This window comes from Arachis stenosperma, chromosome 3 (genome assembly GCF_014773155.1).
Source record: "Arachis stenosperma cultivar V10309 chromosome 3, arast.V10309.gnm1.PFL2, whole genome shotgun sequence".
In the NCBI taxonomy this organism is placed as follows: domain Eukaryota; kingdom Viridiplantae; phylum Streptophyta; class Magnoliopsida; order Fabales; family Fabaceae; genus Arachis; species Arachis stenosperma.
The window spans coordinates 17,131,486-17,158,683 of NC_080379.1; the positions used below are offsets into that span (position 1 = coordinate 17,131,486).

A 27,198-nucleotide genomic window follows, 5' to 3' on the forward strand; every position below is an offset into this window, starting at 1 on the left:
ATATCCGTAGTTACAGTCAAGTATTTATATTGTAATTATACATATAGTAATATTGTATAATATAATATAGGTTTAATTATTCTATTGGTCTTTATAGTTTTGTAAAATTTTTATGTTAGCTTTCTGTACTTTTGTTTTCTTTTAATTGAGTCTTTGTACCAATTTTTTTTTAATTGGGTGTCAACAATTTTTTTTATTTATGTCCCTCACCAATTTATTTTAACTTGAATCACTATAAATTTAAGCCAATGACTACCAAGACAGACTTAGATGGGAAAAAAAATTGGTGTAAAAACATAATTAAAAAAAAAAGTATAAAGACCTAATTAAAAATTTTACAAAATTATATAGACCAATAAAATAATTAAATCTATAATATGTAATATATATAATAATTAAAATATTAATTATTATTATCTTTAGTAGTTATCCGTTAATAATATAGTAATAGTAGCTACATACCTCTACATCTATGTACATTTACATGTACATGTATATAATAATTTAATAATTTAATAATTTAATCTACATAACATGATAGCAGTATTGGCGGTGATCGAACCGCATCACTACTTCCATAATAATAATAATAATAATAATAATAATAATAATAATAACAATAAATCAACAATGACAAAAATAGTACAGAAAATATAGCAGAGCATTCACAATCCAAATTTGCCTACCATCAATTAATAAAAAATAACCAAAAGAAAATTCAATAAGAACACAAAACATGTGATACTCATTGAAGAATTTGTGAACAGAGTATAAAAAAACCAAGAAAAATTGAGCACCTGTGTAACGGAGAAATACGGGGAAAGCATAAAACTGAATGGGGTTAAACGCACATACGATGGGCACCAAAACGGCGGTGGTGGTCATGAAGGCTATCTAGGGCTTTGATTCCATTCGGAAGGGAAAAAGAGAAAGGGGCTAGGGGAACATGGGACTAACGAATGTGATTGCTTTTTGGTTTTTTCTTATACAAACATAAAACGATGGCGTTGCTTTCAAACCGGCCCAGTCCAGTTCTCGATTATAATATATTAATATAATAATAATTGTTGTAGATCGGCCCGTGTCTCAATTGGCTTCAAACATAAACTAATGATAAGTCGAACCAGAAACATTCTAATTCATTTAAGTTACAGATAGATGGAACTTAGTACAACTAAAGACATTAATACCATATTACACATGGTTGAGACACTCCAATACTGCATCATACTCTAGAGGCATTGCTAAAATAAAAACCATTACCAAATAAACATCTTAGATACGTAATATAGAAACAATTATAGTAGTTTCATCATTAATAGGGACGCAGAAACGAACTACACTTCCACATTTTAGGCCATGGTCGACTGAAAATTTTCTCCAACCCCTGGTAAGAAAGGCTTCTGATGACCTGAGGCTCCTCCATCGAAGCTTCATGATGATCGGTGGCTTGTGTAACTCTCTAACGCGAACGAAATCAGGCCTCGAAGGAAACGCAAGCGAAGAGAAAGCAGACGGAAGTAGCTACCAAATGAAAGTGGCATAAAATGGTGGGCTATTAGATACTTAGATGCAAGGAAATTAACTTCATTCAATATGAAGAATGATAATATTTATGAATTGCAGAGACATACCATAGAATAGTGTTTTGACTGGTACTCAGATATCACCCTCACAACCGAATAAAAGTCTTGCATGATTGGAGAATGCGGTGGGGAAAGCCCAATGTTAGGACTCGGGGGTGGAGGGCTCTGACCATTTGGAAACCCTGCATTCTCAGTTGAAACAACCTCAGTACTAATGTTACAATTATCACCTGTTTCCTCGGCCACAACAGAGTTTTTTTTTTTTTTTGTCTGTGGGACATCTAAAAAAGGAGACGCCCAGAATGGAGAAAGTGAAATTATTGGTTCTATTGGATCCAGTTGGTCGTGTTGATCCTCATTATTGACACTGGGTTCCAGCTGATTAAAGTAAGGTTCAAGACCATAAAATGTGGGAGGGTCAATGCAGGCCAACAGATTGAACACAGATTCTGGGAGATGTTGGAGTTGGTCAGTGGCATCATCCCAGTTGGAATTATTCACAGCTTCATCAGGTTGTTGATACACTATTTGTGAAACTTGGACAGGTTCAGTAGTTTCAAGCGGCGGAGTTGCATTAGACTCATCTTCAGATAGTTCTATGATTCCTGGAAGAGGTATTGATGGTTTGATGTCCACACCCAGCTTTAACGGTGGGTAGCACAGATCTTTGGTCCGCATGTTGTGATCCTTGACTTCAACAATGAGAAATCTGTCTCGGCCAACGTAACAGACACTCAACCAACCTCCATCTTTGAGGCCATAAATCGCAGCAAGGTTATTGTAGCCGATAATAATTATAGCAGTTCGATGGCACTTCTCAATGACCACATCAACTTCATTGCCAACAGAATCATAAAATGTCATCAACTTTGGTAGTGCATCTTTAAATCTCCTATAGAATGTCGAAGGAATTTCACCCATCTCCTTCAAAGTAGAAGGTATCAAGCATTAAATGTATGATATAATATAACGCTAATCAAATTAAGGTTGATACAAAAAATGAATATTTTGTATATTCAGTGAGTTAGCTACATACTAAATCGGGGTTGACCTCCATATAGAAGTATCTTCCTTGATAGTGAGAGTTAAGGCTATCCATGTTGCCTGAAACTCAAAATATGGCATGGTCAACAAATTAAATTTGCATAATTGATTGGTTGTCACAACAATAAAAGAAGAGTTTATAAATTAAAAAAAACAATGAATATAAATTTTCTCAAAAGAATATAAGAAATCTCCGAGAAAAAAAGTTATGTTATCATCAATGTTAATAATTACCTGAAGAAGGAAGACCGAAGAAGAAAACCTTATTGAAAGGCCCTTAATCCAGAAACAAAGCCCTCTCGAGTCATATTTTAGAAGTGATGTCTGATCTCTATTATGTTGTATATGTAGCTACTTATAGCTTCTTTTGAGATATGGTTCGATGCTATATATCATGATGAATTGTACTGATGCTGATGCTACAATGAAAAGTTACATGGCCATGCTTTATATAAATGAATAGTAACTAATATTATTAATTAATGACGCCGTATCATAAAGCACTGCTAACTTGTTATTTTTATTATTCTTTTTACATAATTCTCATTGCACACACCGGCATAAAAGGAACTTTTAATTAGAAGCTTGAAAAGCCTAATTACCTACTAACTCTGCATGAAGCCTAATGTTTTTATTATTATTATATTATTATTATTATGACTATCATATCATACCATATAATCATATAATATATGTAACAAATTTCCTATTACCTATAATATTATATAATATAGTATCTAATCTAATTCTAATTCCACTTTATTATATCTATTATATAAAGTATACCGGATATTTAAAAAAGAAATAAAATAAATATATAGATTTTATCATCATATAACATCATATATTATCATATCATATATCATATCATATCATATATCATATATCATATACTATAATATGATAAAGACTCACGTAATATATGATGCAGACTCAGATTTTTGAACTTGAAATGACCACACGTAAATTATAATGGGTATGTCAGAACATTGTTTGTCTCGATGTATATATGTGATAGCAAGTCAGACAATATATACTGGTGTGTATAATATACAGCAAGTTAAAAATAATATGATAAGAGAATGAGATGCAGCAAGGATGTTCGTGTAATAAGGCACACAGCTAAAAGGGGAATGAGCCTAGTAGTTGACGCGTGGAAAGTTCAGTACTGAATGAACCTTCTTTTAAAGGATTGTTATAGGATCATTAATTGGTTATACATAGACGCATGTATATATATATATTTTATATGAGACGGTCTGTTTTTTATTCAGTTTGGCAGAAACTTTTTTTATATACATATATAATAAGCAGTAAATTGATTTATTTTAAAATATTGATAAAGTATTGTTAAACGTTGATCCTTTCGGATCTAATTCTATGTGCTATTGATTTAGTATAAAATTAATGGATTATTTTTTGAGATATAAGGATTATTATACCTATTAATTTTATAAAGATTGATTTTAATCTTAACGGATCAAGAATTTTTTGGCACATGAATTATAATCATTTTTTCTTTTTTAAGATCTCAAAAGACATCATTAAGATTTAATTCCTTTTGAAATTTAAGTATTTTTGTTGTTACATAAGAAAATTGGTAACAATTTGGATTAGTATACCCATCTTTTATAAATATTTGGTTTTGGAATAAATTGATTGAACATTATGCTGCCAAAGTAGTCTCTTTTGTGAAAATTGGTTTATTCAAAACATAAGGAATATGGTGATATGTAATTCATGCGAATATTGGTCGGCCCAAAGGAAGGCCTATATTTGGCCAAATTACATGCACATATTAATGGTAAATAAATATTTGGGTAACTGATTAAGAATAAAGTAATACTTATTATTTATGCGAACAATAATCGGCCCAAAGGAAGTTTATTGTTTGGCCAAATAATAAGCATTGCACACTTTTGTTTATTTTTTATTAATTATGCGGTCAATAATCGGCCCAAAGGAAGGTTATTGTTTGGCCAATTAATAGAAAATATATGCGGTAATAAATAGGTTGCGAAGTTTAAGTTTCCATGTGCGCATTAAGTCGGTCCAAAGAAAGGCTTAATGTGTGATAGAAATTTTGACAATATTTGATTACTGCAATGAGAGTATCACTTACAGTTAATTTTTCTATCCAAAGATTGAAAATTAATGTTGTGCTAGATATCTCAATATGGATTTTTTTACCCATTAATTAACTAATGTTTACTGCATGTTTATTTGTTCTAATCCAGAAACTATGGCTTCAGCTACCAATGTTTCTGCACAAATTAGCAGTATTCCTATGCTGAATGGTTCAAACTTTAAAGTTTGGAAGGATACCGTGGAGATTGTCCTCGGTTGTATGGACCTAGATATAGCTCTTCGAGAGGAGAAACCCAATTCCACTCCGGAAAACCTCAATGAGGTTAAAATAGAGAAGTGGGAGAAATCCAATCGAATGAGCATTATGATCATGAAACGCTCAATTCCTGAGGCGTTTCGGGTCTCAATTACTGAGGATAAAGATGCCAAACAGTTCCTAAAGGATGTTGAGAAATTCTTTACTAAGAAATTCAGTGCTCACATGGCTTTATCTTCTCAGTATAAAAGAAAGCGTGATACTACTGCGGATGCGCCTTCTCAGCAGAAAAAGGCTAAGAAACAGGATCAAGTTTCAACCTGTTTCTTCTGTAAGAAGGTGGGACACATGAAGAAGGATTGTACCAAATATGCCACTTGGCGTGTAAAGAAGGGTATAATTCTTACTTTCGTTTATTCTGAGGCTAGTTTAAGTTATGCACCTATTGATACTTGGTGGGTAGATTCTGCTGCTACTACTCATGTAAGTGTCACTATGCAGGGTTGCCTGTGGAGCCGACCGCCAAGTGATGCTGAAAGATACATCTACGTGGCAGACGGCAATATAGTTGCAGTCGAAGCTATAGGAACCTTTAGATTATGTTCCACGAGTGGATTTTACTTGGATTTATTAGAGACATTTTATGTACCGTCATTTAGACGAAATTTGGTTTCTGTTTCTCGTTTGGACAAATCAGGTTATTTTTGTTCATTCGGAGACAATAAAGTCAGTCTCTTTTATAATTCGAATAATATTTGCTCTGGTCATTTGGTGGATAATCTATATAGGCTTAACTTAAATTCCTATAATAATGAAATACTGCAAACGGGTACAAAACAAAAACTTAATGAGAATTCGGCATCATTATGGCACAAACGCCTAGGCCACATCTCTAAACAGAGAATTCAGAGGCTTGTGTCGGATGGAATTCTCGGACCCCTAAATTTGGCGGACTTTGAAGTCTGCATTGAGTGCATAAAGGGGAAAAGGACAAACGAAAGAAAATTAGGTGCCGAGAGAGTTAAAGATGTCTTAGAACTGATACACACCGATATATGTGGCCCATTTCCTACTGTATCTTGGAATGGACAACGGTACTTTATTACGTTCATAGATGATTACTCTCGTTACGGGTACCTATATTTAATCCATGAAAAGTCCCAAGCCTTGGATGTTTTCAAGTCTTTCAAAGCTGAAGTTGAACTTCAACTTGGAAATAAAATAAAAGCTGTCAAATCTGATCGTGGTGGTGAATACTACGGAAGATATGACGGTTCAGGTGAGCAACGTCCCGGACCTTTTGCTCTTTTCCTAGAGGAGTGTGGTATTGTTCCGCAATACACCATGCCAGGCAAACCTAGCATGAATGGTGTTGCAGAGCGAAGGAACCGAACTCTTAAAGACATGGTGAGAAGTATGATTAATCATTCTTCCTTGCCTGAATCACTCTGGGGAGAAGCCTTAAAGACCGCAGTGTACATCCTTAATAGGGTGCCAAGCAAAGCAGTTAACAAAACTCCATATGAAATTTGGACTGGAAAAAGGCCCAGTATAAAGCATCTGCATATTTGGGGATGTCCAGCTGAGGCGCGACCTTATAGGCCGCATGAAAGAAAATTGGACTTAAGGACAATTAGTTGCTACTTTGTTGGTTACGCGAGTGTTCACGGGGGTACAAGTTTTACAATCCTGCATCAAGGTCTAATTTTGAAACGGGAAATGTGAGATTTCTTGAGGATGTTGAGTTTGGGGGGAAGGGAATATTAAGAATGTTGCTTTTGATGAGGATTCTATAACTGACAATGATCAGGACCTTATGCCTATTATTGTTCAAGATACAGTTATAGTACAAGAGCACAATGAGAATCCTACTGTAGATCCAGTTACAGTACAAGAGAACAATGAGAATATCGTTGTTGCTCAAGATACTGCTACAGCACAGGAAAATAATGAGAATCCTCCTCAATCCCAATCCATACAGCAAGCTCAACAACCTCAAGAAGTGTCATTAAGGAGATCCAATAGAAAAAGGAGAAAATCCATCTATGGTCTCAAACAAGCTTCCCGTTAATGGTATCACAAGTTTAATTAAGTCATTACCTTATGATTTTGAGGTCAATATTATAGATGAATGTGTATACCGCAAGTTCAGTGGGAGTAAATACATCCTTTTGGTCTTATATGTTGATGACATTCTACTTGCTAGTAACGATATAGGCTTGTTGCATGAAACTAAGAAATTTCTATCGGACAAATTCGAAATGAAAGATCTTGGTGATGCCTCTTTTGTATTAGGAATCGAGATACTAAGAGATCGTTCTCAAGGTATTCTTGGATTATCACAAAAGAACTATATCGAAAAGATTTTAAGTAGATATGGCATGGAAAATTGTAGACCAATGGACACACCCGTAGCTAAAGGAGACAAGTTCAGTCTCAAACAATGCCTTAAAAATGATCTTGAGAGGACAGCAATGCATGATAAGCCTTATGCATTAGCACTAGAGAATTTAATGTATGCTCAAGTCTACATACATCCTGATATATCATTTATAGTGGGAGTGCTAGGTAGATACTTGAGCAATCCGGATATGGATCATTGGATAGCTGTTAAACGGAATGCGTTATCTAAAGAGAACAAAGGATTACATGCTTATTTATCGGAGATCAGAAAATTTGGAGATCATTAGGTACTCTGATTCCGATTTCATGGCATATGGTTGCGAAACTTTGTCACTAAGCTTCATATAGTAGATGACATTGAAAATGCCATTAAAGATATTTTGTGACAATAAGTCAGTAAGTACTATACTCCAATAACAATAAGAGCTTGATAAAATCGAAGCATATAGACATCAAGTTTCTTAGTTGTCAAGGAGAAAGTTTAAGAAAAACAGATTTTCATAGGACATATGGAAACAGAGTATATGCTAGCAGACCCATTACCAAGGGATTGAACCCTAAAATTTTTCATGAGCACACTGCTCGGATGGGTGTCAATATTTATGATGCCTTGATTTAGTGGGAGTTTATTTTATGCTATATGTCCTATGACAGATATTGAGTTATTTTCTGCAGAATTAAGTTGATGGTTTATTTCATGTTATATGAAATGTTCATTTTGCAATATTTGTATTGTGTTTGATCTCAATAAAGTTGGACCAGCTGGAAATAGACATGCATGAGATCACTTGGCATGTAATTTCCATATTACTCATCCAAATTTGATCTATGTCGTTAAGTATATTAGGATGGTGATTGGCGTGGTTTAGTCACGGCATTTAATGTGATAAAAGTTGCGGTAGTTCCATATCTAATGTATGAGACGGACCAGATTGTTAAAGTAATGAAAGAAATAGCATTCAGATGCACGCATAAAGTTTATAAAATGTGATTATGTCAAGAAAGAATATATGTATAGCCCAAGTGGGAGATTGTTAGGAAATTATTTAATTTCCTAACTTATTTGTGGGCAATACATATATCAATTATAATCACAAATGATGCTATTTCAAATTAAATGACTTATATAATGATGATCTCATTTATTGTTATAAATGCTAATTGAATAAGTCATTATTACTTTTGATTTGGAATTAAATGAGAATAAAAGCGGATATTATATTTTGTTCCTTAGATAATTATCTTTTTGGATTTTAGATATATTATCTTTTGGGCTTTAGATACTATTTTATTTGGGCTTAAGGGTTTAATGGGTGCCATGCTCAAATATAAATAGACCTTCAGGGTTTCGGTCCCCAATATACCAAAGCCGTCTTTGTTGCTCTTTCCCCATCAAAAGAGTTGCAGTTTAGCCGCCTAGGAATACAGAAGGCTTTGGTTGAGGAAGATCGAAAGAACCACAAGATCCAAATTCTTCCGATTGTATGATTCATATTTATGAATTCAGGTACGCTTCCGCATTATGTTATATTTTTTTGGTGATTCAATATGGATGATCTGAGTTATTAAAAATTATTTATTCCAACAATTCGTCTTTAAAGTTGTGCTTTGGGACTCAGATTTGTCCTTTCGGCACATTTCATCCACCTGGCTCTATTGAAAAGCTGCTCTGGACTCTTCCGTGACACGCTAGCCAGGTAACGACTAGCTGATATGGATTAGTAAACTTTTATAATGCAATTTGGTCCCTAAATCAAAATTAAAAATCTTAATCCCTAAATTTAATTATTATTTTCTTCTCTACGATAGTAATCCCTCTCTTTTCTTCTCTTCTATTCTCTATATGGATGTGAAAGAGACTACAAATTACAATTTTATTAAAAGCACACATATATTTTGTTAATTAAAAGTCACATACTATGTCTTTGTATTTAACATTTTATGCACTCATTTAACTCTAGTTTAATTAAAATATTTTACAAAATTCAATTTTATATTTTTATATGATTTTATAAAAATCTATCTCTTGTATTTACGGAATTAAAAAGTTACATCATTATTATTATATACTACATTACATTTCTCTTTGAATCCTATTCTAAAATAACCATGCATCATGCTACAACATAATAACTTTGGATCATGTATATAATTTTTAATTATATATAGTGGCCATTATAGATAAATTATTCAATTTAATTAATTATAGAAGTAATACTTAGTTTAGTTTTGTAACTGAAATTTTTAGTAATTGTCAAAATAGTTATTGACTTTGAAAAATAATCAAAATGATCCTTAAATTTATAAATAGTGAATCTTTATTTTTTTTCTAATTTAACTGTCATTCACATAGTATTAATATAAAGTGTTATATTATGACATTTCAAATTGTATGACATCTCCATTAAAATGACGTGTCTAAGATTTTATTATAATTAAATAGGTATTTCAAATTAATTAAGGATAATATTAGAGAAACAAAAAAAAAGCAAAAATTTACCTAATTTAATATTTATTATTTTAGTCTTTAATTAATAAAAAATTAATTAAGTAAAATAAATATAATTAACTAATTTAAGACACTAATTTGATCATATTTAAATATTAATCATATCATCTTTTTATTTGTAAATGTCATGTTGACATTTTAACATTTTATATCGAGTTGAGATTCAAATTTAGAAATCAATTTAGACATTTTTAAAAGTCAACAAATATTTATGAGCGTTCACAATTTTAGAAAGTAAACTTTGCATTATTTCTTTAATTATATATATCACATAACTTTTTTTATATTATAACGTCACCATCTTTCTTACAGAAAAAATGGATAAAAGCGGTTAAACTTGTTCAAATAATGGTTGTTAAGAAGACTCTAGTTGTTGTTGTTGTTGTTATTGTTATAAGATACTTCAACTAAAAATAAACAAAAAAAAATCTTGTGAATTTGAGATATGAAGATCTAGCCTGTAGAAAAAAGAGGGATTACCGTAGAGAATGGTGATTAAATTTAGGGATTAAAATTTTTTATTTTGATTTAGGGACCAAATTGCACCATAAAAGTTTACTAATCCACGTCAGCTAGTCGTCATTACCTGACCAGCGTGTTACGGAGGAGTCCAGTTCAACTTTCCGGTGATGTTAGGTGAACGGAATGTGTCGAAAGGACAAATTTGAGTCCCGGAGTGCAACTTCAGAAACGAATATGAGTAACTTTTAAGTTCAGGGACTACTATGAGCCTTGAGTGCAACTTCAAATACCACTTTAAGACTTATCTCTAACTTTAATAGTATATAATTTTTACCGTTCGTATACTAATATATTAATATACATGTTCTTTCTATTTTATTATATAAGAAATTTATATATTATATTCATTTATATTTAGTATTATTTAAAACATTCCTTTATTTTCAAAATTTAAATAGAAAATTCTTTTTATTAAGAGAATATGATTCCAATTATTAGATTTCAATTTTGTTTAAGTATAGCACATGTACACACGAATCGAGTAGGTTTCAATTGTTGTTATTTTAAGGGATTTAATGGTTAGATATTAATAGTTTAAAAGTGTCATACAATTTGTAAAAATTCAGATAATATTTAATTATTTTTCATGTATTCATTACAATAATAAATTCAATTATTAGTTTAACTGGTATTAAATTAGAATATTATTTCTCTCATAATTATATATTAATTAATAATTATACATCTATTTACACTGAGTTTTTTATTAATGGTAATACTTCAACTAATATAAATTATGTTTAATTATTTTATTTTATATTCTTTCAATTGTAGTCATTACAAGAAGTTATTGTATTTATGATTTTGTATAAGAGAAACCTTGAAAATATTATATTATTTAAAATATTCTTTTTTTATAATAGTTGTATGTTCCTAGAACACCCATGTGCAGACAAAAAAAAAAAAACGCATTAAAATAAAACTATACCTAATACATCAATAATAAACAGAATCTCAAAATAACGATCTAAAATAAATTAATTATGAGAATTTCAAAAAAAAAAACTAAAAATATTATTTTATCATTAAAATTTAATTTGAAAAATCTAATTAAGAGTACCCCCTTTAATCCGAGTTTATACATTTAATTATTATGCTTTTAAGTTTAGGAAATAGATTATCAATTAATGATATAATAATTTGATTTTTTAATTTAAAAGCAAATAATTATGTATAATTTATGTTTAATGTAATTATTAATAAATTAAAATATTATATTTTTTCTAATAATATAAGTATATATGTCCCTACAATTAATTAATTTAAAATATTAATGTATGTATTTTAACTTTAATAATATTTTATTTTTCATAATCATATATATATATATATATATATATTCCTTCTATTAGTATAATATTTTTAAAATTAACAAAGAAATTATTAATTAATAATATAAGAATAAACAGCATCAAAATAAAGTCATACTCAATATATTAAGAAACAAAATCTCATATTGTCTAAATTAAACTACCAATTTCAAACAAGGAAAAAATTAAAAATATTATTTATCCTCAAAATTTAACTTAAAAATTATATTTAATAGACTAACATATTTATTCTTCGATCAATCAAAGTCTATATATTTAATTATAATATTTAAAAAAAATTATTTATTAATTAATAATAATATAATAACTTGATTCTCTAATTTAAAAATAAATAATTATGTATAATTTTATGTATAAATTGAATAATTTATGTTTAGTATAATTTATAATAAATTAAAATATTATCATTTTAGGAATAATATTATCACATATGTTTCTACCATTAAGTGATTTAAAATATTAATATACACATTCTAACTTTAATAATATTACAAATATTATTTTTCTCAAAATCGTTTCTTCCATAATATTTGATTGTATCTCAATCTTCTTATACACATTTAGTATTATTGACAAAAAAATACTATTATTATTTTAAAAGATTCATTATGTATTAATTGTTTGAAAGTATATTAAAATTATGTAGCATACTATCATATTAGAGATATTTTTGACTCAGTTATTTGAACATATTTGAATTTGATAAAAAAACTCTTAAATTGTAAAAATTATTAAAAATAAAAAATTAAATATTACATATCTAAATTAATCAAATTCAAATATAATTAGCATTTGCATCGACAAAAACAATTTGTAATAGAACATGATGAATATAATGCATTGTATATAATTATGTAAAAGATGATCTCGCTATAAGAAAAAAATTAAGTAAAAACACTTATTATATAACTAAGAAAATAAAAATAAGGTTGAATTCATAAAAAAAATGACAAAATTACAATTTATACTTTAGATATGTTCAATTTGGATAAAAAAGAGAAATAGTTAAAGAAAAAAAAACATAAAAAATAGCCTCAAATAAAAATCGAACTCTTCCTAAAATAAATAACTTTATCCATATTCTATTAGATTGGTCAAAATATATATAAATAGATCCAATCATTATTCTTTAAAATAGAGTTTATTATCTTTTCGTTGAACTCTTACATGTAAAATACAATTCAAAATGATATTTGATGAATATGATGTATTGTAAATAATTGTGGCAAAAGACAATTGCACAATAAAAATAGATGAAAAAATAAATTTTAGTAAGAATAATTATTAAATTATCAAAAGAAATAAGAGAATGACTATATCAATAAACGATCGTAAAAGAAATTGTAACTTGTATCTTAAAATAATCAACTTTAATAAAAAAAATAAAGGTTACATTTTTATTCTATAAAATAGTAAAAAAAATGACAAATTAAAAATTAAAAAAAATATTTTACCTCTAAAACTTACGCTCGATAAAAAAATTATATATAACATTTAATAGCACGAAATGAATTACCAGAATATTCTGTCAATATATGTGTTATTAATATACACATGCATAATAAAATTATAAACATACATATTATATAAATACTAATTATATATGATGACAATTATATTAGAATGATTAAAAATAAAATAATTAATAATTAATATAATTAGAATTAAAATAATTTATAATTAAAATAATTAATAATTAATATAATTATTTATTAAATATTAATTTTATTTTTAAGATAAATGACATAAATAAAATATTTTTTTAAATTACACCGATATTCTAATTTCTAAATTGAAATAGATTGCACGACCGTTGAATATAATATAAATTTAATAATAATGAATTTTTTTTATTAATTTCTCATTTAAAGAGTTTTTTTTTTCTAACGGAGTTGTATGATAGAATCAAATTATTCCACATGAAAAACCCATCACACATGTGGAGCTCTAATTGGTTCAAATGACATATTTACGTAGTTACAGCATTGGAGCCACAATCCAGTGCGACGCGTACAAAATAGAGCTTTCTACAACCCCGCTTATGCGGTTGTACATTGCAGACAGTACCACCCTCACAAGGCCCCGTAGTAGTGTGTTACACTGAAAGAAGTGTTATAATAAACTCACAACGAGCTCAAACCACGCTAAGTTATTGTAGAAACAAGAGAAGAAGAAAAAAAAAAGAACAACAGAGAGAGAAGAGAGAAAAAAGGGGAAAAGAGAAAGAGAGAGAGAGAGAAAGAAAGAGAGTGGTTCTTCACACTCTCACATTCCACAGATCAGATCCGAAACAATTCCTGATTCTCAGATCCATTTGAATTTCGGATTCGCGATTCCAATTTCGTGTTTCCGATTAGGTTTTGGTTTCTTGTGTGAGGAATCGGAGGGAAATGGCGTGCATCAAAGGGGTGAATCGATCGTCGTCGGTGGCGCTGGCGCCGGATGCGCCCTACATGGCGGCGGGGACTATGGCCGGTGCCGTCGATCTGTCCTTCAGTTCATCGGCGAACCTCGAGATATTCAAGCTTGATTTCCAGTCAGACGAACCCGAACTGCCTCTCGTCGCCGAGTACCCTAGCTCCGAGCGCTTCAACCGACTCTCGTGGGGGAAGAACGGTACCAACACGGAAGGATTCGCGCTAGGCCTCATTGCTGGTGGACTTGTCGATGGTAACATTGATATCTGGAATCCTCTCACTCTGATCCGGTAATTGCACCTTCCTTTGTTCTTGCACGTTGCCTTTTCGCTTTTATTCTCGAAAACGGAATGTGTTTTGATTGGAGGTTTGAGTTTCGAGTGATTAGGTTGCCTCACAGGAATTCGGTTAGATTAGATGGTTAACTTTTGGCTTTCTATGGTGGTAAAATGAACTGATTAGTAGTAGTACTATTTTACAAGTGCGTGGATTATAGCGCTGATTAGACACATGTTACAATTTTCCTATAGAGCTTAATGCCTTGATGTTTTGCGCTAATATGAATGAAATTTCCGTACTGCTCGTGTAAAATTTGGCCCTCTTAATGGAAAATAGAATATTTATATTAGGAAGAAACACTGAAAAGCATCGAGGCAGACTTATCCTCCTAAAACGTCAAAGGAGAAGGAATAGATCAGAAATTGCCTAACTGCTCAGTTAAATGGATACAGAATTGCTGACTCTTCTATTTGCAAAAGAAACTTTCTAGTGCATTTATATTATTTTGCTTTTGATTTTTCCTTTTCCTTTTCTTTTTCCGGCTTGCAAGTGTTACTGTGAGGATTGTGCAATGTTACATCAACTAATGAATGGATTGATATTTTTTAAGATAAACGTGAGAGAAGATACCTATAATGATTTAGTATTGAAATTTGCACTCATGTTCAGAAAACCTTCCAATTTTATTTTGTGAATTGATGCAGTAACATTTATGCAATAGAATGCTAACTCAAAATCAAGCTGTTCCCTTCAAATTATAGTGCTATAGAGTGATCGTTGTGAAAATAGATGAAGATAGTAATTGCTGTTGTGGTAGACAAATGTTGCATTATTGCTACTTTTAGAGTTTTCTTTGGTCTTGATGAAGTTGTTAACAAATATTTGGTAATTTAAAATATCTGAGTCTAATTTACAATTTTCTCCCTGCCTTTCCAATTGCTTCATTTTCTTAACAAAATTTTACAGTTCGGAGAAAAATGAAAATGCTCTAGTTGGACATCTTGTAAGACATAAAGGACCGGTAAGTTCTTCTTTGCTTGCATTTACAAATCAATCTGCGGGGTTTAAATTGTTTGTTTTTATATGGTGCCTGTATTTTTACCCCCTTCAAAGATAATATTCATTCATTGAAAGTGATGAAATTATATAATGCCTGTATTCTTTGGTTAGGTGAATTCTAACCTTTGACATTTTTATATTTCAGGTTCGTGGTCTTGAGTTCAATGCCATCACACCAAATCTTCTTGCGTCTGGCGCTGAGGATGGTGAAATTTGTATATGGGATTTGGTCAATCCTTCTGAGCCTACTCATTTTCCACCACTTAAGGTCAGATATCCTTTCCCTAATGGATTAATATGTCTGCATCTTCAAATATCAATTTTATAGCTCTTTTCTTTAAAAAAGGGTTTCATGTACCTTATTATTGCACAGGGTAGTGGCTCTGCTTCCCAGGGGGAAGTTTCATTCTTGTCTTGGAATAGTAAAGTCCAACACATATTAGCATCTACTTCCTACAATGGGACCACTGGTGGGTTCTATTCTTAATATTGTGTTGTTTAGTAGTTGAATACCAGAATTTTCATTTTATTTTGTTTTCTCATTTTATCTTTCCAGTGGTCTGGGATTTGAAGAAGCAAAAGCCAGTGATAAGGTAACTTTGGTTGATTATCTTCTGCTATTAGTTTTGAAGTATTCTGGTGTTCTATTGTCAATAACTCATTATAACCTTGTCTATCCTTTGTGAGCTATCAGCTTTGCAGATTCGGTTAGAAGGCGTTGCTCAGTTTTGCAGTGGCATCCTGATGTTGCCACACAACTTGTTGTTGCATCAGATGAAGATGGTTCTCCTTCTCTAAGGGTATAGTCATTGCCAATCATTTAAGTCTGTTTTTTCGGGGGAAATGCATTGACCTTATGTGGGATATTGATGCAGCTTTGGGATATGAGGAATATAATGACACCAATAAAAGAGTTTGTGGGTCACACCAGAGGTAATGGCACCCTTTTAATTCTTTTTTTTGGTCCTGTTATTTGCAAACAAGTATGACATACGTGTGATTTTTGGAATTGTTGCTTCTGAAAACTAATGTGCAGAGATTTCAGACAGACTGTGGTGTGTTAGGCTTTTTTATTATAATTTGTGATATTTGATATAAATGCTTGAAAACTTGCTTACTTCTATTAGAAATCGCCATTACTGGTATAAGCGTAGCTGACTTGATTATGTTGCCTGAATTTCCTGTATTAGGTGTTATTGCAATGTCATGGTGTCCCACTGATAGCTCTTATTTGATAACCTGTGGCAAAGATAGCCGGACCATATGCTGGGACACAATTTCTGGAGAGGTGGTGTTTGCCTTTTTTTTACCCCATAAATATTCTGTTTGACTAATTTCAAAATTACCCTCTTGGGTTAACCTTTTCAGTTGGAGAATTTTCTTTGGTAGTGACACTTTTGTTTTGGTTGGGGTTGGGCACAGATTGCCTGTGAATTGCCAGCTGGAACCAACTGGAATTTTGACGTGCACTGGTATCCAAAGATCCCAGGAGTGATATCAGCGTCCTCCTTTGATGGAAAAATTGGCATATACAATATTAAGGTATATTTGTATATTTTAAATTTGACGAGTTTTCACTGGATTTTGTTTTGCACTTTTGGGAGGCATACTTTATTTGTAATTTGTAATTAACTAGGAATAATGTGATGATGTAATATGGAGAATGAAAGACTAGATAAGTAATGTGTGCATTTTCTTCGCCCTATTAAGTCATAAGTTCAGTGCCTAGCAGTTGTTTGAGAATGTCATGAAGTTTGAAGTAGCATCTTTCAATTCATATAATGGCAAATTTTAGAATAAAACCTTTTACATTGCTCAATTCAATTAATGTTATAAACTTTAAGAATATGCTGCAGCCTTATATTCTTATGGTCCTTTTGTTCTCCATTCCATCTTTTACCACGTCAATTCTATTGGAAATCTAAGAACTATTATTATTTTAATTGAAGTAGTTCTTTGACACCGATCACCAAAGTTTTAACTTGCACTTCATACAATCCATTTTTCCTTCTCTCTCTCTCTCGCTTTTAAATTCTGAATCTTAGTTTTCATTCTATATCTCCTGAAGCATATGGGCATTTTTGTTTAAATTTTTTACTTAGAATTATGTTAGCCTAGTGTTTGTTAGATCCTACCATATCACATATCAACTTCATATTTGGGTTATTGGTAACAGTTCACGTTAGGCTTTCCTTTTTCTCCCCTGCCTCCTGGCCTAAGTACACCAGAAGTCAAGGGTTAAATATCCATACATAAAATAATATAAGAAACTAAATTGTTTGTTTCTTTGTTGATTCTCTTCTGTAGATATTAGCACTTCTTTTCTGGGGTTAGAATTAATGATAGCATATGTAATTTTCTGCAGGGTTGCCGTCATTATGGTGTCGGGCAAAATGATTACGGTGCAGGTGATGCATTTGTTTTTGTTGTCTATCAAATAAACTGCAAACTATTATATTTAATTTTGCATATATAATTGAACACCATGCAGCATTCCTTGATAAGTATTGGGGTGTGTGTGGGCTAGGCAAGATTATGTTATTGTTGTGTTCCTTAATATAACTTAGTTTTTTGAATCTCTTAATGAAATTTCCCTCTTCTGCGCAGTATCACTTAGAGCTCCAAAATGGTACAAGTGCCCTGTTGGCGTTTCTTTTGGCTTTGGTGGAAAACTTGTGTCATTTCAGTCTAAGGCATCTGCATCTGGTTCTCAACTTGGACCTTCAGAGGTAATATTTTAGTACTTGGTTTATTTGGCTATGTTCTTGAATGGTTCGTTTTAGTCATGCCATTTGTAACTTCCCAGGTTTATGTGCATAACTTGGTCACTGAAGATGGTCTAGTCAGTCGATCCTCTGAATTTGAAGCTGCAATTCAAAATGGCGAAAGGTCTTTGTTGAGAATTTTATGTGATAAAAAATCTCAGGAATCAGAGTATGTTCTATCCACTCGTATTGCATTGATTCATATTTGATATGTGAATTTTCCATTTGTTAATTGCATTTTCATTGTTGTGACAGATCTGTGGAGGATAGGGAAACTTGGGGGTTTTTGAAGGTTATGTTTGAAGATGATGGGACTGCACGCACAAAACTTCTAACACACCTTGGATTCAACGTACCTAGTGAAGAAAAAGACACAGTTAATGATGATCTTTCCCAAGAAGTAAATGCTCTTGGACTTGAGGACACTGCTGTTAATAATACAGGACATCTGGCACCTCATGAAGCACCTTCTTTTTCATTTGATAATGGGGAGGATTTCTTTAACAATCTTCCCAGTCCTAAAGCTGAATCACCCGTAACTACTTCTGTGGGCAACTTTGTTGCTGAGGACACTGCCAATGGATCAGAGAAAATCCAAGATTCTGTCGAAACAGAGGAGAGCAGTGACCCTTCATTTGATGACAGTGTTCAGCGTGCTTTAGTTCTTGGGGATTACAAGGGTGCAGTTGCACAGTGCATATCTGCAAATAAATGGGCCGATGCCTTGGTTATTGCTCATGTTGGTAATGCTTCCTTGTGGGAAAGTACAAGAGATCAATACCTTAAGATGATCCGGTCGCCTTACCTAAAGGTAGCTGATAACTTCATCGCACAATCTGTCTATTTCATATCTGACAATCTATGTAATAACTACCTGGTATTTGATTTTTATAAGCCACATTCACTGGGCATGATTTCCATTTTCAGATTGTATCAGCAATGGTGAGCAATGACCTGTTGAGCCTTGTGAACACTAGGCCTCTCAAATTTTGGAAAGAAACCCTTGCTCTTCTTTGTAGTGTAAGTTCTTTGGTTTTCTTGCTTGTTTAAGTTTATTATGATAGTTTGGAATTACGTGATACTGATTTAATGTTTCCTATAACTGCAAAGTTACCTAATGAAGTGTTTGGTAGCATCTCAGACTCAATCTCCTTTATTTTACCGTAGTTTTGTTTTAATAGTCATTTGTTATTTCTTGTAACGTATTAGATCATCAATTCTCCATTTGATTTCTCTTTCTGACTACTTTATCATCTATATACTATTGCTACTAATAGTGATGCAATATCATGTTGCTAATGATATCTGTTTTTATCTCTTTTCTCTTTTTGGGGTTAATGATTAGATAAAGTTGAGGCTATCATTTTACTATAGTATGAGTAAGAAACTATATTTTCATGTTGTGATGAAAACATTGTTATGGCTTATGCTCATGATATTGTTGTCACATATTGACAGTTTGCTCAGAGAGATGAATGGACAATGCTTTGTGACACACTTGCCTCAAAACTCATGGGGGCTGGCAATTCGTTAGCTGCAACTCTTTGTTATATATGTGCTGGAAATATTGATAAAACAGTTGAAATATGGTCGAGGAGCCTGTCAGCTGAGCATGAGGGGAAGTCTTATGTTGATCTTCTTCAGGTGAGATTGATACTCCTTATAAAAAGGTTTGATGTAAAATTTTGAATTACCAATACTGAAGATAGAAAATTTACAATTTTATTATGTTAGGATCTGATGGAAAAGACTATTGTTCTTGCCTTGGCAACGGGACAGAAGCAGTTTAGTGCTTCTCTGTGCAAGCTTGTTGAGAAATATGCTGAAATTTTAGCAAGTCAAGGGCTGTTGACCACAGCAATGGAGTATTTAAAACTTTTGGGTTCTGATCAACTATCACCTGAGCTTGTGGTTTTAAAGGATCGAATTGCACGTTCTACAGAACCTGGTATACCTTTTTCTCTGACTGGTGTACATTATGCTAGAAAATTGGTGATAAGGCTATGCTAATTATTAGCAAGTCACCCTTAATATGCAGGATTTGCTTGATGATACTTAAACTACTAGCGCCCTTGTTTTTTTTGGGTGGTATATCATAGTCATGTTAATTGTGAAGTGCGACAGTTTACACAGTTTCTGATCAGAAACTTGACCAAATTTTCCTTAATTTTTCTTTTCTTCAATCATCTAGCATTTTCATTTTTTGTGCAATATTTGAAGTTTTCTGCACACCTCAGTGTTCTTATCTTTCCACCTTTAAATCATTGTTGCAGAGAAAGACTTAAAAACTACTGCTTTTGATAATTCTCAATCACACAGTGGATCCTTTTATGGTGCTGATAGCTCTAGTTATAATAGAACTTACCATCAGGTAATGACTTTAATTAACTATGCTGTTTGGCATTTTATATTTTGTTCAAAGTAGATTCTTGACTTGGAAATTGCTCCTCTTTTTGTTCTTTAGGAGTCAATATCTGCTCAAGTGCCGCATGGGATTTCTGGTGTTCAATATTCTGAAAACTATCAACAGCAATTTGATCCTAGATATGGAAGAGGATATGGTGTTCCTACACCACAGCAGCAACCTCAACAACCTAATTTATTTGTTCCACCACAGACTGCTCAGGTTCCTCAACCTCCCCAGGTATTTTAACAAAAACTAACAGTTGCAGCTTTTTGTGTCTATAACTTCCTTTGGAGTTGGTGTTCAATTGACCCATGTTTTTGTCGGAAAAAAACAGAATTATGAGCTTGCGTATTATATATCATTTAAGCCACATTTTTCTACTGTTTATACATGCTGAAAAGATTGTGAGGGAGACCAAATGTTATTTCATGTATTTTTTACGTCCTTGGTACATCATTGTCTTTTGTCAAATTTGTCTGAAGCATTAGAAGATTTCATAGTGATCATTGCCTCAGCATTGATGTTACAGATAACCTCATAAGATATACTTCCATTTTTTCCTGTGTTTTATTTCTTTATTTATTTATTGGATAATTTCTTTATTGTAGATGAACTTCTCGAATAATGTTGTCACACCCCCTCCTTTGAGAACTTTCGATCCTCATAATTTTCCGGCGCTTAGAAACGTGGAACAATATCAGCAGCCCACATTGGGTTCTCAGTTGTACAATGTAAGTTTTGACTTATGGTTTTAGTTTCAGATTTGACATCATTTATCTGTGGCTACTTGTGGATTCAAAACATTATTTTCTGTATTTCAGTCAAGCAGCAATCCGCCTTACCATTCAGCACCCCCTGCTCCATCACATGTGGGTTTAGGTCATAACCCTAACTTGTCACAGGTTGTGGCCCCTACACCAAATCCAATGGGATTCATGCCAGTCCCTGGTTCTGGTGGTGTCCAAAGACCTGGGATGGGATCATCGCAACCACCCAGTCCTCCCCACCCTCAACCTGTTCAACCAGCTGCAGCACCCGCAGCGCCACCACCTACTGTGCAAACAGCCGACACTTCAAAAGTACCTGGTAATATGTTTTTCCAGTAGTCCATGTTATATTGAACCAAAATAATCTTAAACATTTCCTGGAATTTATGTGTCCGTAGTTTTTGTTTGTCTCGTCTGACTTGGAAACCCAAGTCTGGAATTTGTTATATCGTGAGTCACTCTTATTTGTTAGAACTAACTCATTCTATCTATCTGGTTCTATGTTTTGCCTTTTGTGACTGCCAGCACACCAAATGCCAATTGTTACAACATTGACAAGGCTTTTCAACGAAACATCAGAAGCATTGGGTGGTGCACGTGCAAACCCAGCTAAGAAGCGGGAGATAGAAGACAATTCAAAAAGGCTCGGTGGATTGTTTGCCAAATTGAACAGTGGGGACATCTCCAAAAATGCATCTGATAAGCTCCTTCAACTTTGTCAGGCGTTAGACAATGGTGATTTTGGTACTGCCTTACAAGTTCAGGTAAAAGCAATTGCAACTGCAACTGCCAATGCATGTTAGTTACAATATTATAGGATTTACATTGGCTGATTTTCTTGTGTGTTGCAGGTTATTCTTACTACTAGTGAGTGGGATGAATGCCAGTCATGGTTGGGTTCACTTAAGCGAATGATCAAGACAAGGCAGAGCGTGAGGCTAAGTTAAAGAAGTTAGAAATTTCTTTTTCCTTTTCATGATTTTGGGAAAATTTTCATGTGATTAGCATCTTGCAATAGTGTCCCTTGATCCTGTCACCCGTGTACACAAGACTACTATCTAGATTGCAAGTGCAGGGTTTTGATTCTATGCGCACATCTACAATTTCTTGCAGTGCTGCTGCTTTCTTCACATAGACAGTTATTAAAAGCGGTTACTGAAGGTAGTTTTCAGGACATGATCAGAAAAGATATTTAGCAGATTGTTTTTTCAACCAATATTTGTATTATGGAGAACACTGTTTTGTTTGTTTGCTCAAAAGATATCGGATGGTTTTTCTTTTACCTCAGCTATAGATTGGGTCAGTGTTTCCTTTTCGTTATTTTCTTTTTAAAGAACATTGTATCACAGTAGTCATATAAAGTATTGATTGGTCGACAAATGAATAATGTAGCATCATGTTTATGTAATCATGCATCATTGGATTTTCTTAATTTCAAGTGTTTATTTAGAAGCGGTGGTTCTGTCCTTTGTCCAGGTTTTGATGCATAGATCCTAGAGTGGAATGACACTAGTATCATTAGGCTTAATACATATTTGTCAGTGATTATCGGGGATGTAGAACGATAATTATAATGCATTTGGCGATTACTATATTGGAAACCTACAAGTTATAAAATATGGTGTAGAAGTGTAGAACAGTGAACACTGGAATATTTTGTTTTCCTGATTTTAAACATTGCCGGTTTTGGATTGCTATCATTTTTAGCCCAATTCAAAACAAAGGTTATCATTTTAGGGGGTTGCATAGGTATCAAACTCTTGTATGTACCTTATATATGCTCAAGTTTCTTGTTTTTTATTTTTTGGTGGTACTTGCTCAAGTTTAACACTTGATGTGGGGAGGGAGGCAAGGAAAATGAGGGTATAGCCGCTAAAATTTGATGAATTAAAGCGTACGCCACTAGATTTTGGAGCTATTATTCAAATTCAATCAATTTTTTTTTGGTATTATATTCAAATTCAGTCTTAACCCCCAGGGAAACTATCCTAGGATTTTATCCACTTAAGTTATGGTATACGCAAGAGATGGGCTTGTTTGTAAAATACTGTCTAAAACGGATTCAGATCTGTTCAACTATTATGTGGCAATACATGTACCAGTAATTTTAAATTTGATTCATTTGATTTATAAAATTGATACATATGTCATAGTGTAATGAAAATAACAACAAAGAGGACACCAAGTTGCGACAAATGATCTGCCTTCGTCTAAGGTCTATGAAATAAATAAATAAATCATCGAGTTAGAAATTTCTTGGTGAGAACAACTGAACAAGGGTATATTATATCTTGGATCTACGCATAAACAAAAGTAGAAGCATAATGAACTGGGTGTAATAGAAAACTTTGATTTTCTTTTCACGTCTAATTACATATCTCCAAAGTGGATCATTACAAGTAGATGTTCAATTAAGTCAAAATGTTTAGTATATTGAGAATATGTGAAATAAGACACATATATATGTATACACACAAATACAAATACATAACAGTTAATTTTCTGTAGGCAGACAGTATTTTTGGATAATTGGATGTAAGGTGGACAAAATGCTGACTATGCTTGGTTCTATCAAATTTGACAAGGATGTAGCATCAAAATATCCTTGTGAATCTCAAATGTGAATAAGAGTTGATTGATGTGTGGTTAATGCTAGAGAAATAATAATTGATGTATCTTCTCTTATTAGTTTAAACTTCTAAAAGAAATGATATCATAACATTGTATTAGAGTGTTTGTCACCCAAAGATCTAAAATTCGATTTTTGTTAATCCCCAAAAAATAATTTCAGCATAAAGCCAACAAAAAAGAAAGCAAAATATCAAATTTGATGCATAACTTGGTGGAATCCATTTAGAAGTAAATAACAAAAGAACTTGACCAAAACTATATATTGAGCTATAAGAAAGCTATGTGTTCATTTTAATGTTTTCCTCTTTCTCTCATGAAATGATGAAATTGTACAATTAATATCTCTAGAGTGCTGCTAGAAGGATTTCATTGGAAGATCCCATAAAAGTTATTCAATTCTCCATAGATGCCATTGACGTACTGACACAAAAGAGAACTAACTCTTGATGAAATTGGTGCCTTTTGACATTTTTTCTTGGCCTCTCTCGCGAACCCTTCCATTCCATGATGAACTTTTTCCCTCCCGGAAAATAAAGGTGATTTTACCTTATATTTTTTATCCCTCAGAAAGACTACAACTTTAAAAGATGCAAAAACAAGAGGTATAAGACAAAGAGTGATAGTATAAATTATAATATTTTAGTCTTTTAGATATCAATTACATTGCATAAAAAAATGATTAGTTAAGATTTTACTCTCAAAAAGTTAACATCATAGGTATTTTCACTTTAGAACTTTAAATATGACAAGGCAACCTTTCAAAATGTACATATTAACCATGTTGACATTTTCTCTATCAAGTATCAAGTGTGAAACAAAATATAAATAAGCAAGGTTTGGCATATCAAAGTGCGCATTAAAAAAATCGAAATAAAGAATAATAAGGCAATTAGGTTCTTGTATAATATTGAGATAGATTTAAATAAATAGTATCAAGGAAGCTAAGTCTTTGAACAAATTATATAACGAACTACAACTTTTTTCTTAAAAAGTTATAAATCCATTGCAAAATCCAAAAAGACTTATATATGTATTATATTACTCTAACAAAAATTAAATCAAAGGGTGAATTATATATAAGTCAGTGCTGCATTGGTTAACAATCGTTTTTGTTAATGCCGATAGTGATAACGATATAAAATTTGCTACAATGATATAATTAATGAGTAATTTTACCTAAAATTGGAATGAATGAATAAATTTTACAGACTATTGGAATTGTGAAAGAAAATCGAAGATAAAGATAAAGATAATTCCAATTTAGAACGACAAGGGTATTGGAATAAAATAATTGGTGGAAGATAATAATCCAAATTTTGTATTTTGATTTAAATTTAAAAGAAAAAAAAAGCAATTTTCTAGACTTTAAAATGACCCATTTGCATTACTACACTATACGGCTTTTCTCTGATACACATTTTAAAAAAATAAAAAAATCCGTTCTCTTGAATAATCATTCATGCACTCAATATAAACGGTAATTATTTTTGTTAATGTCATGTTATGTAATTAGATGTATATGTAACATGGTTTTACACTGAGAGTGCATCAAAAATTAAATAAGTGAATACCCATCCGGTCCCTGACAATTATTTCAAAAGGACAACGAGACTTTAAAAAAAACACCCAACTCGGTCTCTAATTTTCTTTTGGGACTGATTAACTCCTGTGCTAAAAAAAATAATATTGACTTTTTAGCACAGAAGTTAATCAGTCCCATAAAAATAAAGCTCAGGAATTAGGTTGGATATTTTTTTTATCAAGAACCTCTTTATCTTTTAAGATAATTGTCAGGGCTGTTTTGGTTTTTCTCAAATTAGGATTCGGACATAAAATAATCATATTAAAAATTAACAATGGGTTGTTAATTAATTAAGATTAAATATGTTATAGCATGTAAGAATTTTGTCCCTGCAGTCAACTACATATTCATTCATGATACTTATATTCTCCAACTAACTGAAAAGACAACTGTAGCACACATGAAAGCTTTCATAAATTCAAAAGAGATTTTCTTTGATGCATCATGTAAGGAAGTTTCTGAGCTGTAAAGCCTTCATCTAAGGAAAAGGAATATACATTATTTTTTCAACTGCTGCAAACTGCTAAACAGTAAATGACACTACTCATTTTCCTCCATTTTCTTTCTTGGATTATGGAATTTAATTTAACATCACACCACTTTGTAACACTTCTATGGTTCTATAGCTTATATAGCTCTTCTCTTATTTTAATAATTATTTGTCTTCATTTGTTGATGTCATTGTCTCTATTTAAAACCCATTTTTGGATTCACCAATGGCTCTAACCTTGTGAAGGTTACCTAGCTTTTTTGTGTTGTCATTTTCACGGTTTGGAATTGCATTTAAATTTTAAAAAATAATTGTCCTATTCTTCATTCTTCATTCTTCATTCCACTACTGAACCATAACTACTTCTCAGCAATAACAACTCAAAGTTCTTCTAAGACGAGGGTAAAAAGAAAAGAAAAAAAAGAACCTATGCATATCATCATAACATAAATAAGAAATAATGGCACATTATGGCATTCATTCTATGAAAGGGATTTTTCATCTTTTTATGGACTTGGCACAGCTGGTATTTTTTTTAATTAAATTTGAATATGACAAATAAAAAGTTCAAATTTGTATTGTTGATGTTATCGTTTTGATTGACTTATAGGTAGCAAAAATAATGCTCACTAAACCATCATAATCACAGGCCTTAAGTGGTTAACAATTCAAATAGTGTGGTAGAAATGTTAATTTGGTAAAAATAAAGAATTAGCAAAAGAAAGTAAAAGTGTGGTAATATCCTCTAAATGCCTTCAATCATGTTAGTTTCTTCCAAGTTATTTGGCTCTCTTAGCATTGAGAGATTATATTGTTCTTAATTAACCTAGTTACACTTTCTTTTCAGAATTAAAAATATGACAACTTTAAGATTTTTTTTTCAATGGAAGGTAGGATATAATATTATTTTGGTCTCCAACGTTTGAACTGATTTGGCTACTAATATTTTAAACGTTTTATTTTTATTTAAAAAAAATTTAAACGAGTTTAATATTGTCATATCGTTAAATTTGGCACCAATAATTAAAAGAATGACTAATGTGGACGTTAACAATATTATTG

The 27,198-nt window shown here is 31.9% G+C and overlaps 1 protein-coding gene across 1 annotated transcript; it reads left to right on the forward strand.

Annotated features, from left to right (window-relative positions):
• The first annotated feature begins 13,860 nt into the window (after positions 1-13,860).
• Positions 13,861-22,865, forward strand: LOC130967773 (protein transport protein SEC31 homolog B). Its single transcript, XM_057892778.1, has 22 exons — positions 13,861-14,446; positions 15,402-15,456; positions 15,640-15,762; positions 15,868-15,964; positions 16,051-16,087; positions 16,189-16,294; positions 16,370-16,427; positions 16,685-16,782; positions 16,917-17,036; positions 17,860-17,902; positions 18,102-18,223; positions 18,301-18,428; positions 18,515-19,070; positions 19,187-19,279; positions 19,718-19,903; positions 19,994-20,207; positions 20,533-20,630; positions 20,724-20,903; positions 21,275-21,397; positions 21,488-21,752; positions 21,959-22,197; positions 22,285-22,865. The coding sequence occupies exons 1-22, from the start codon at positions 14,130-14,132 to the stop codon at positions 22,378-22,380; spliced, it is 3,354 nt and encodes a 1,117-aa protein (XP_057748761.1). The 5' UTR covers positions 13,861-14,129; the 3' UTR covers positions 22,381-22,865.
• Positions 22,866-27,198: the final 4,333 nt, after the last annotated feature.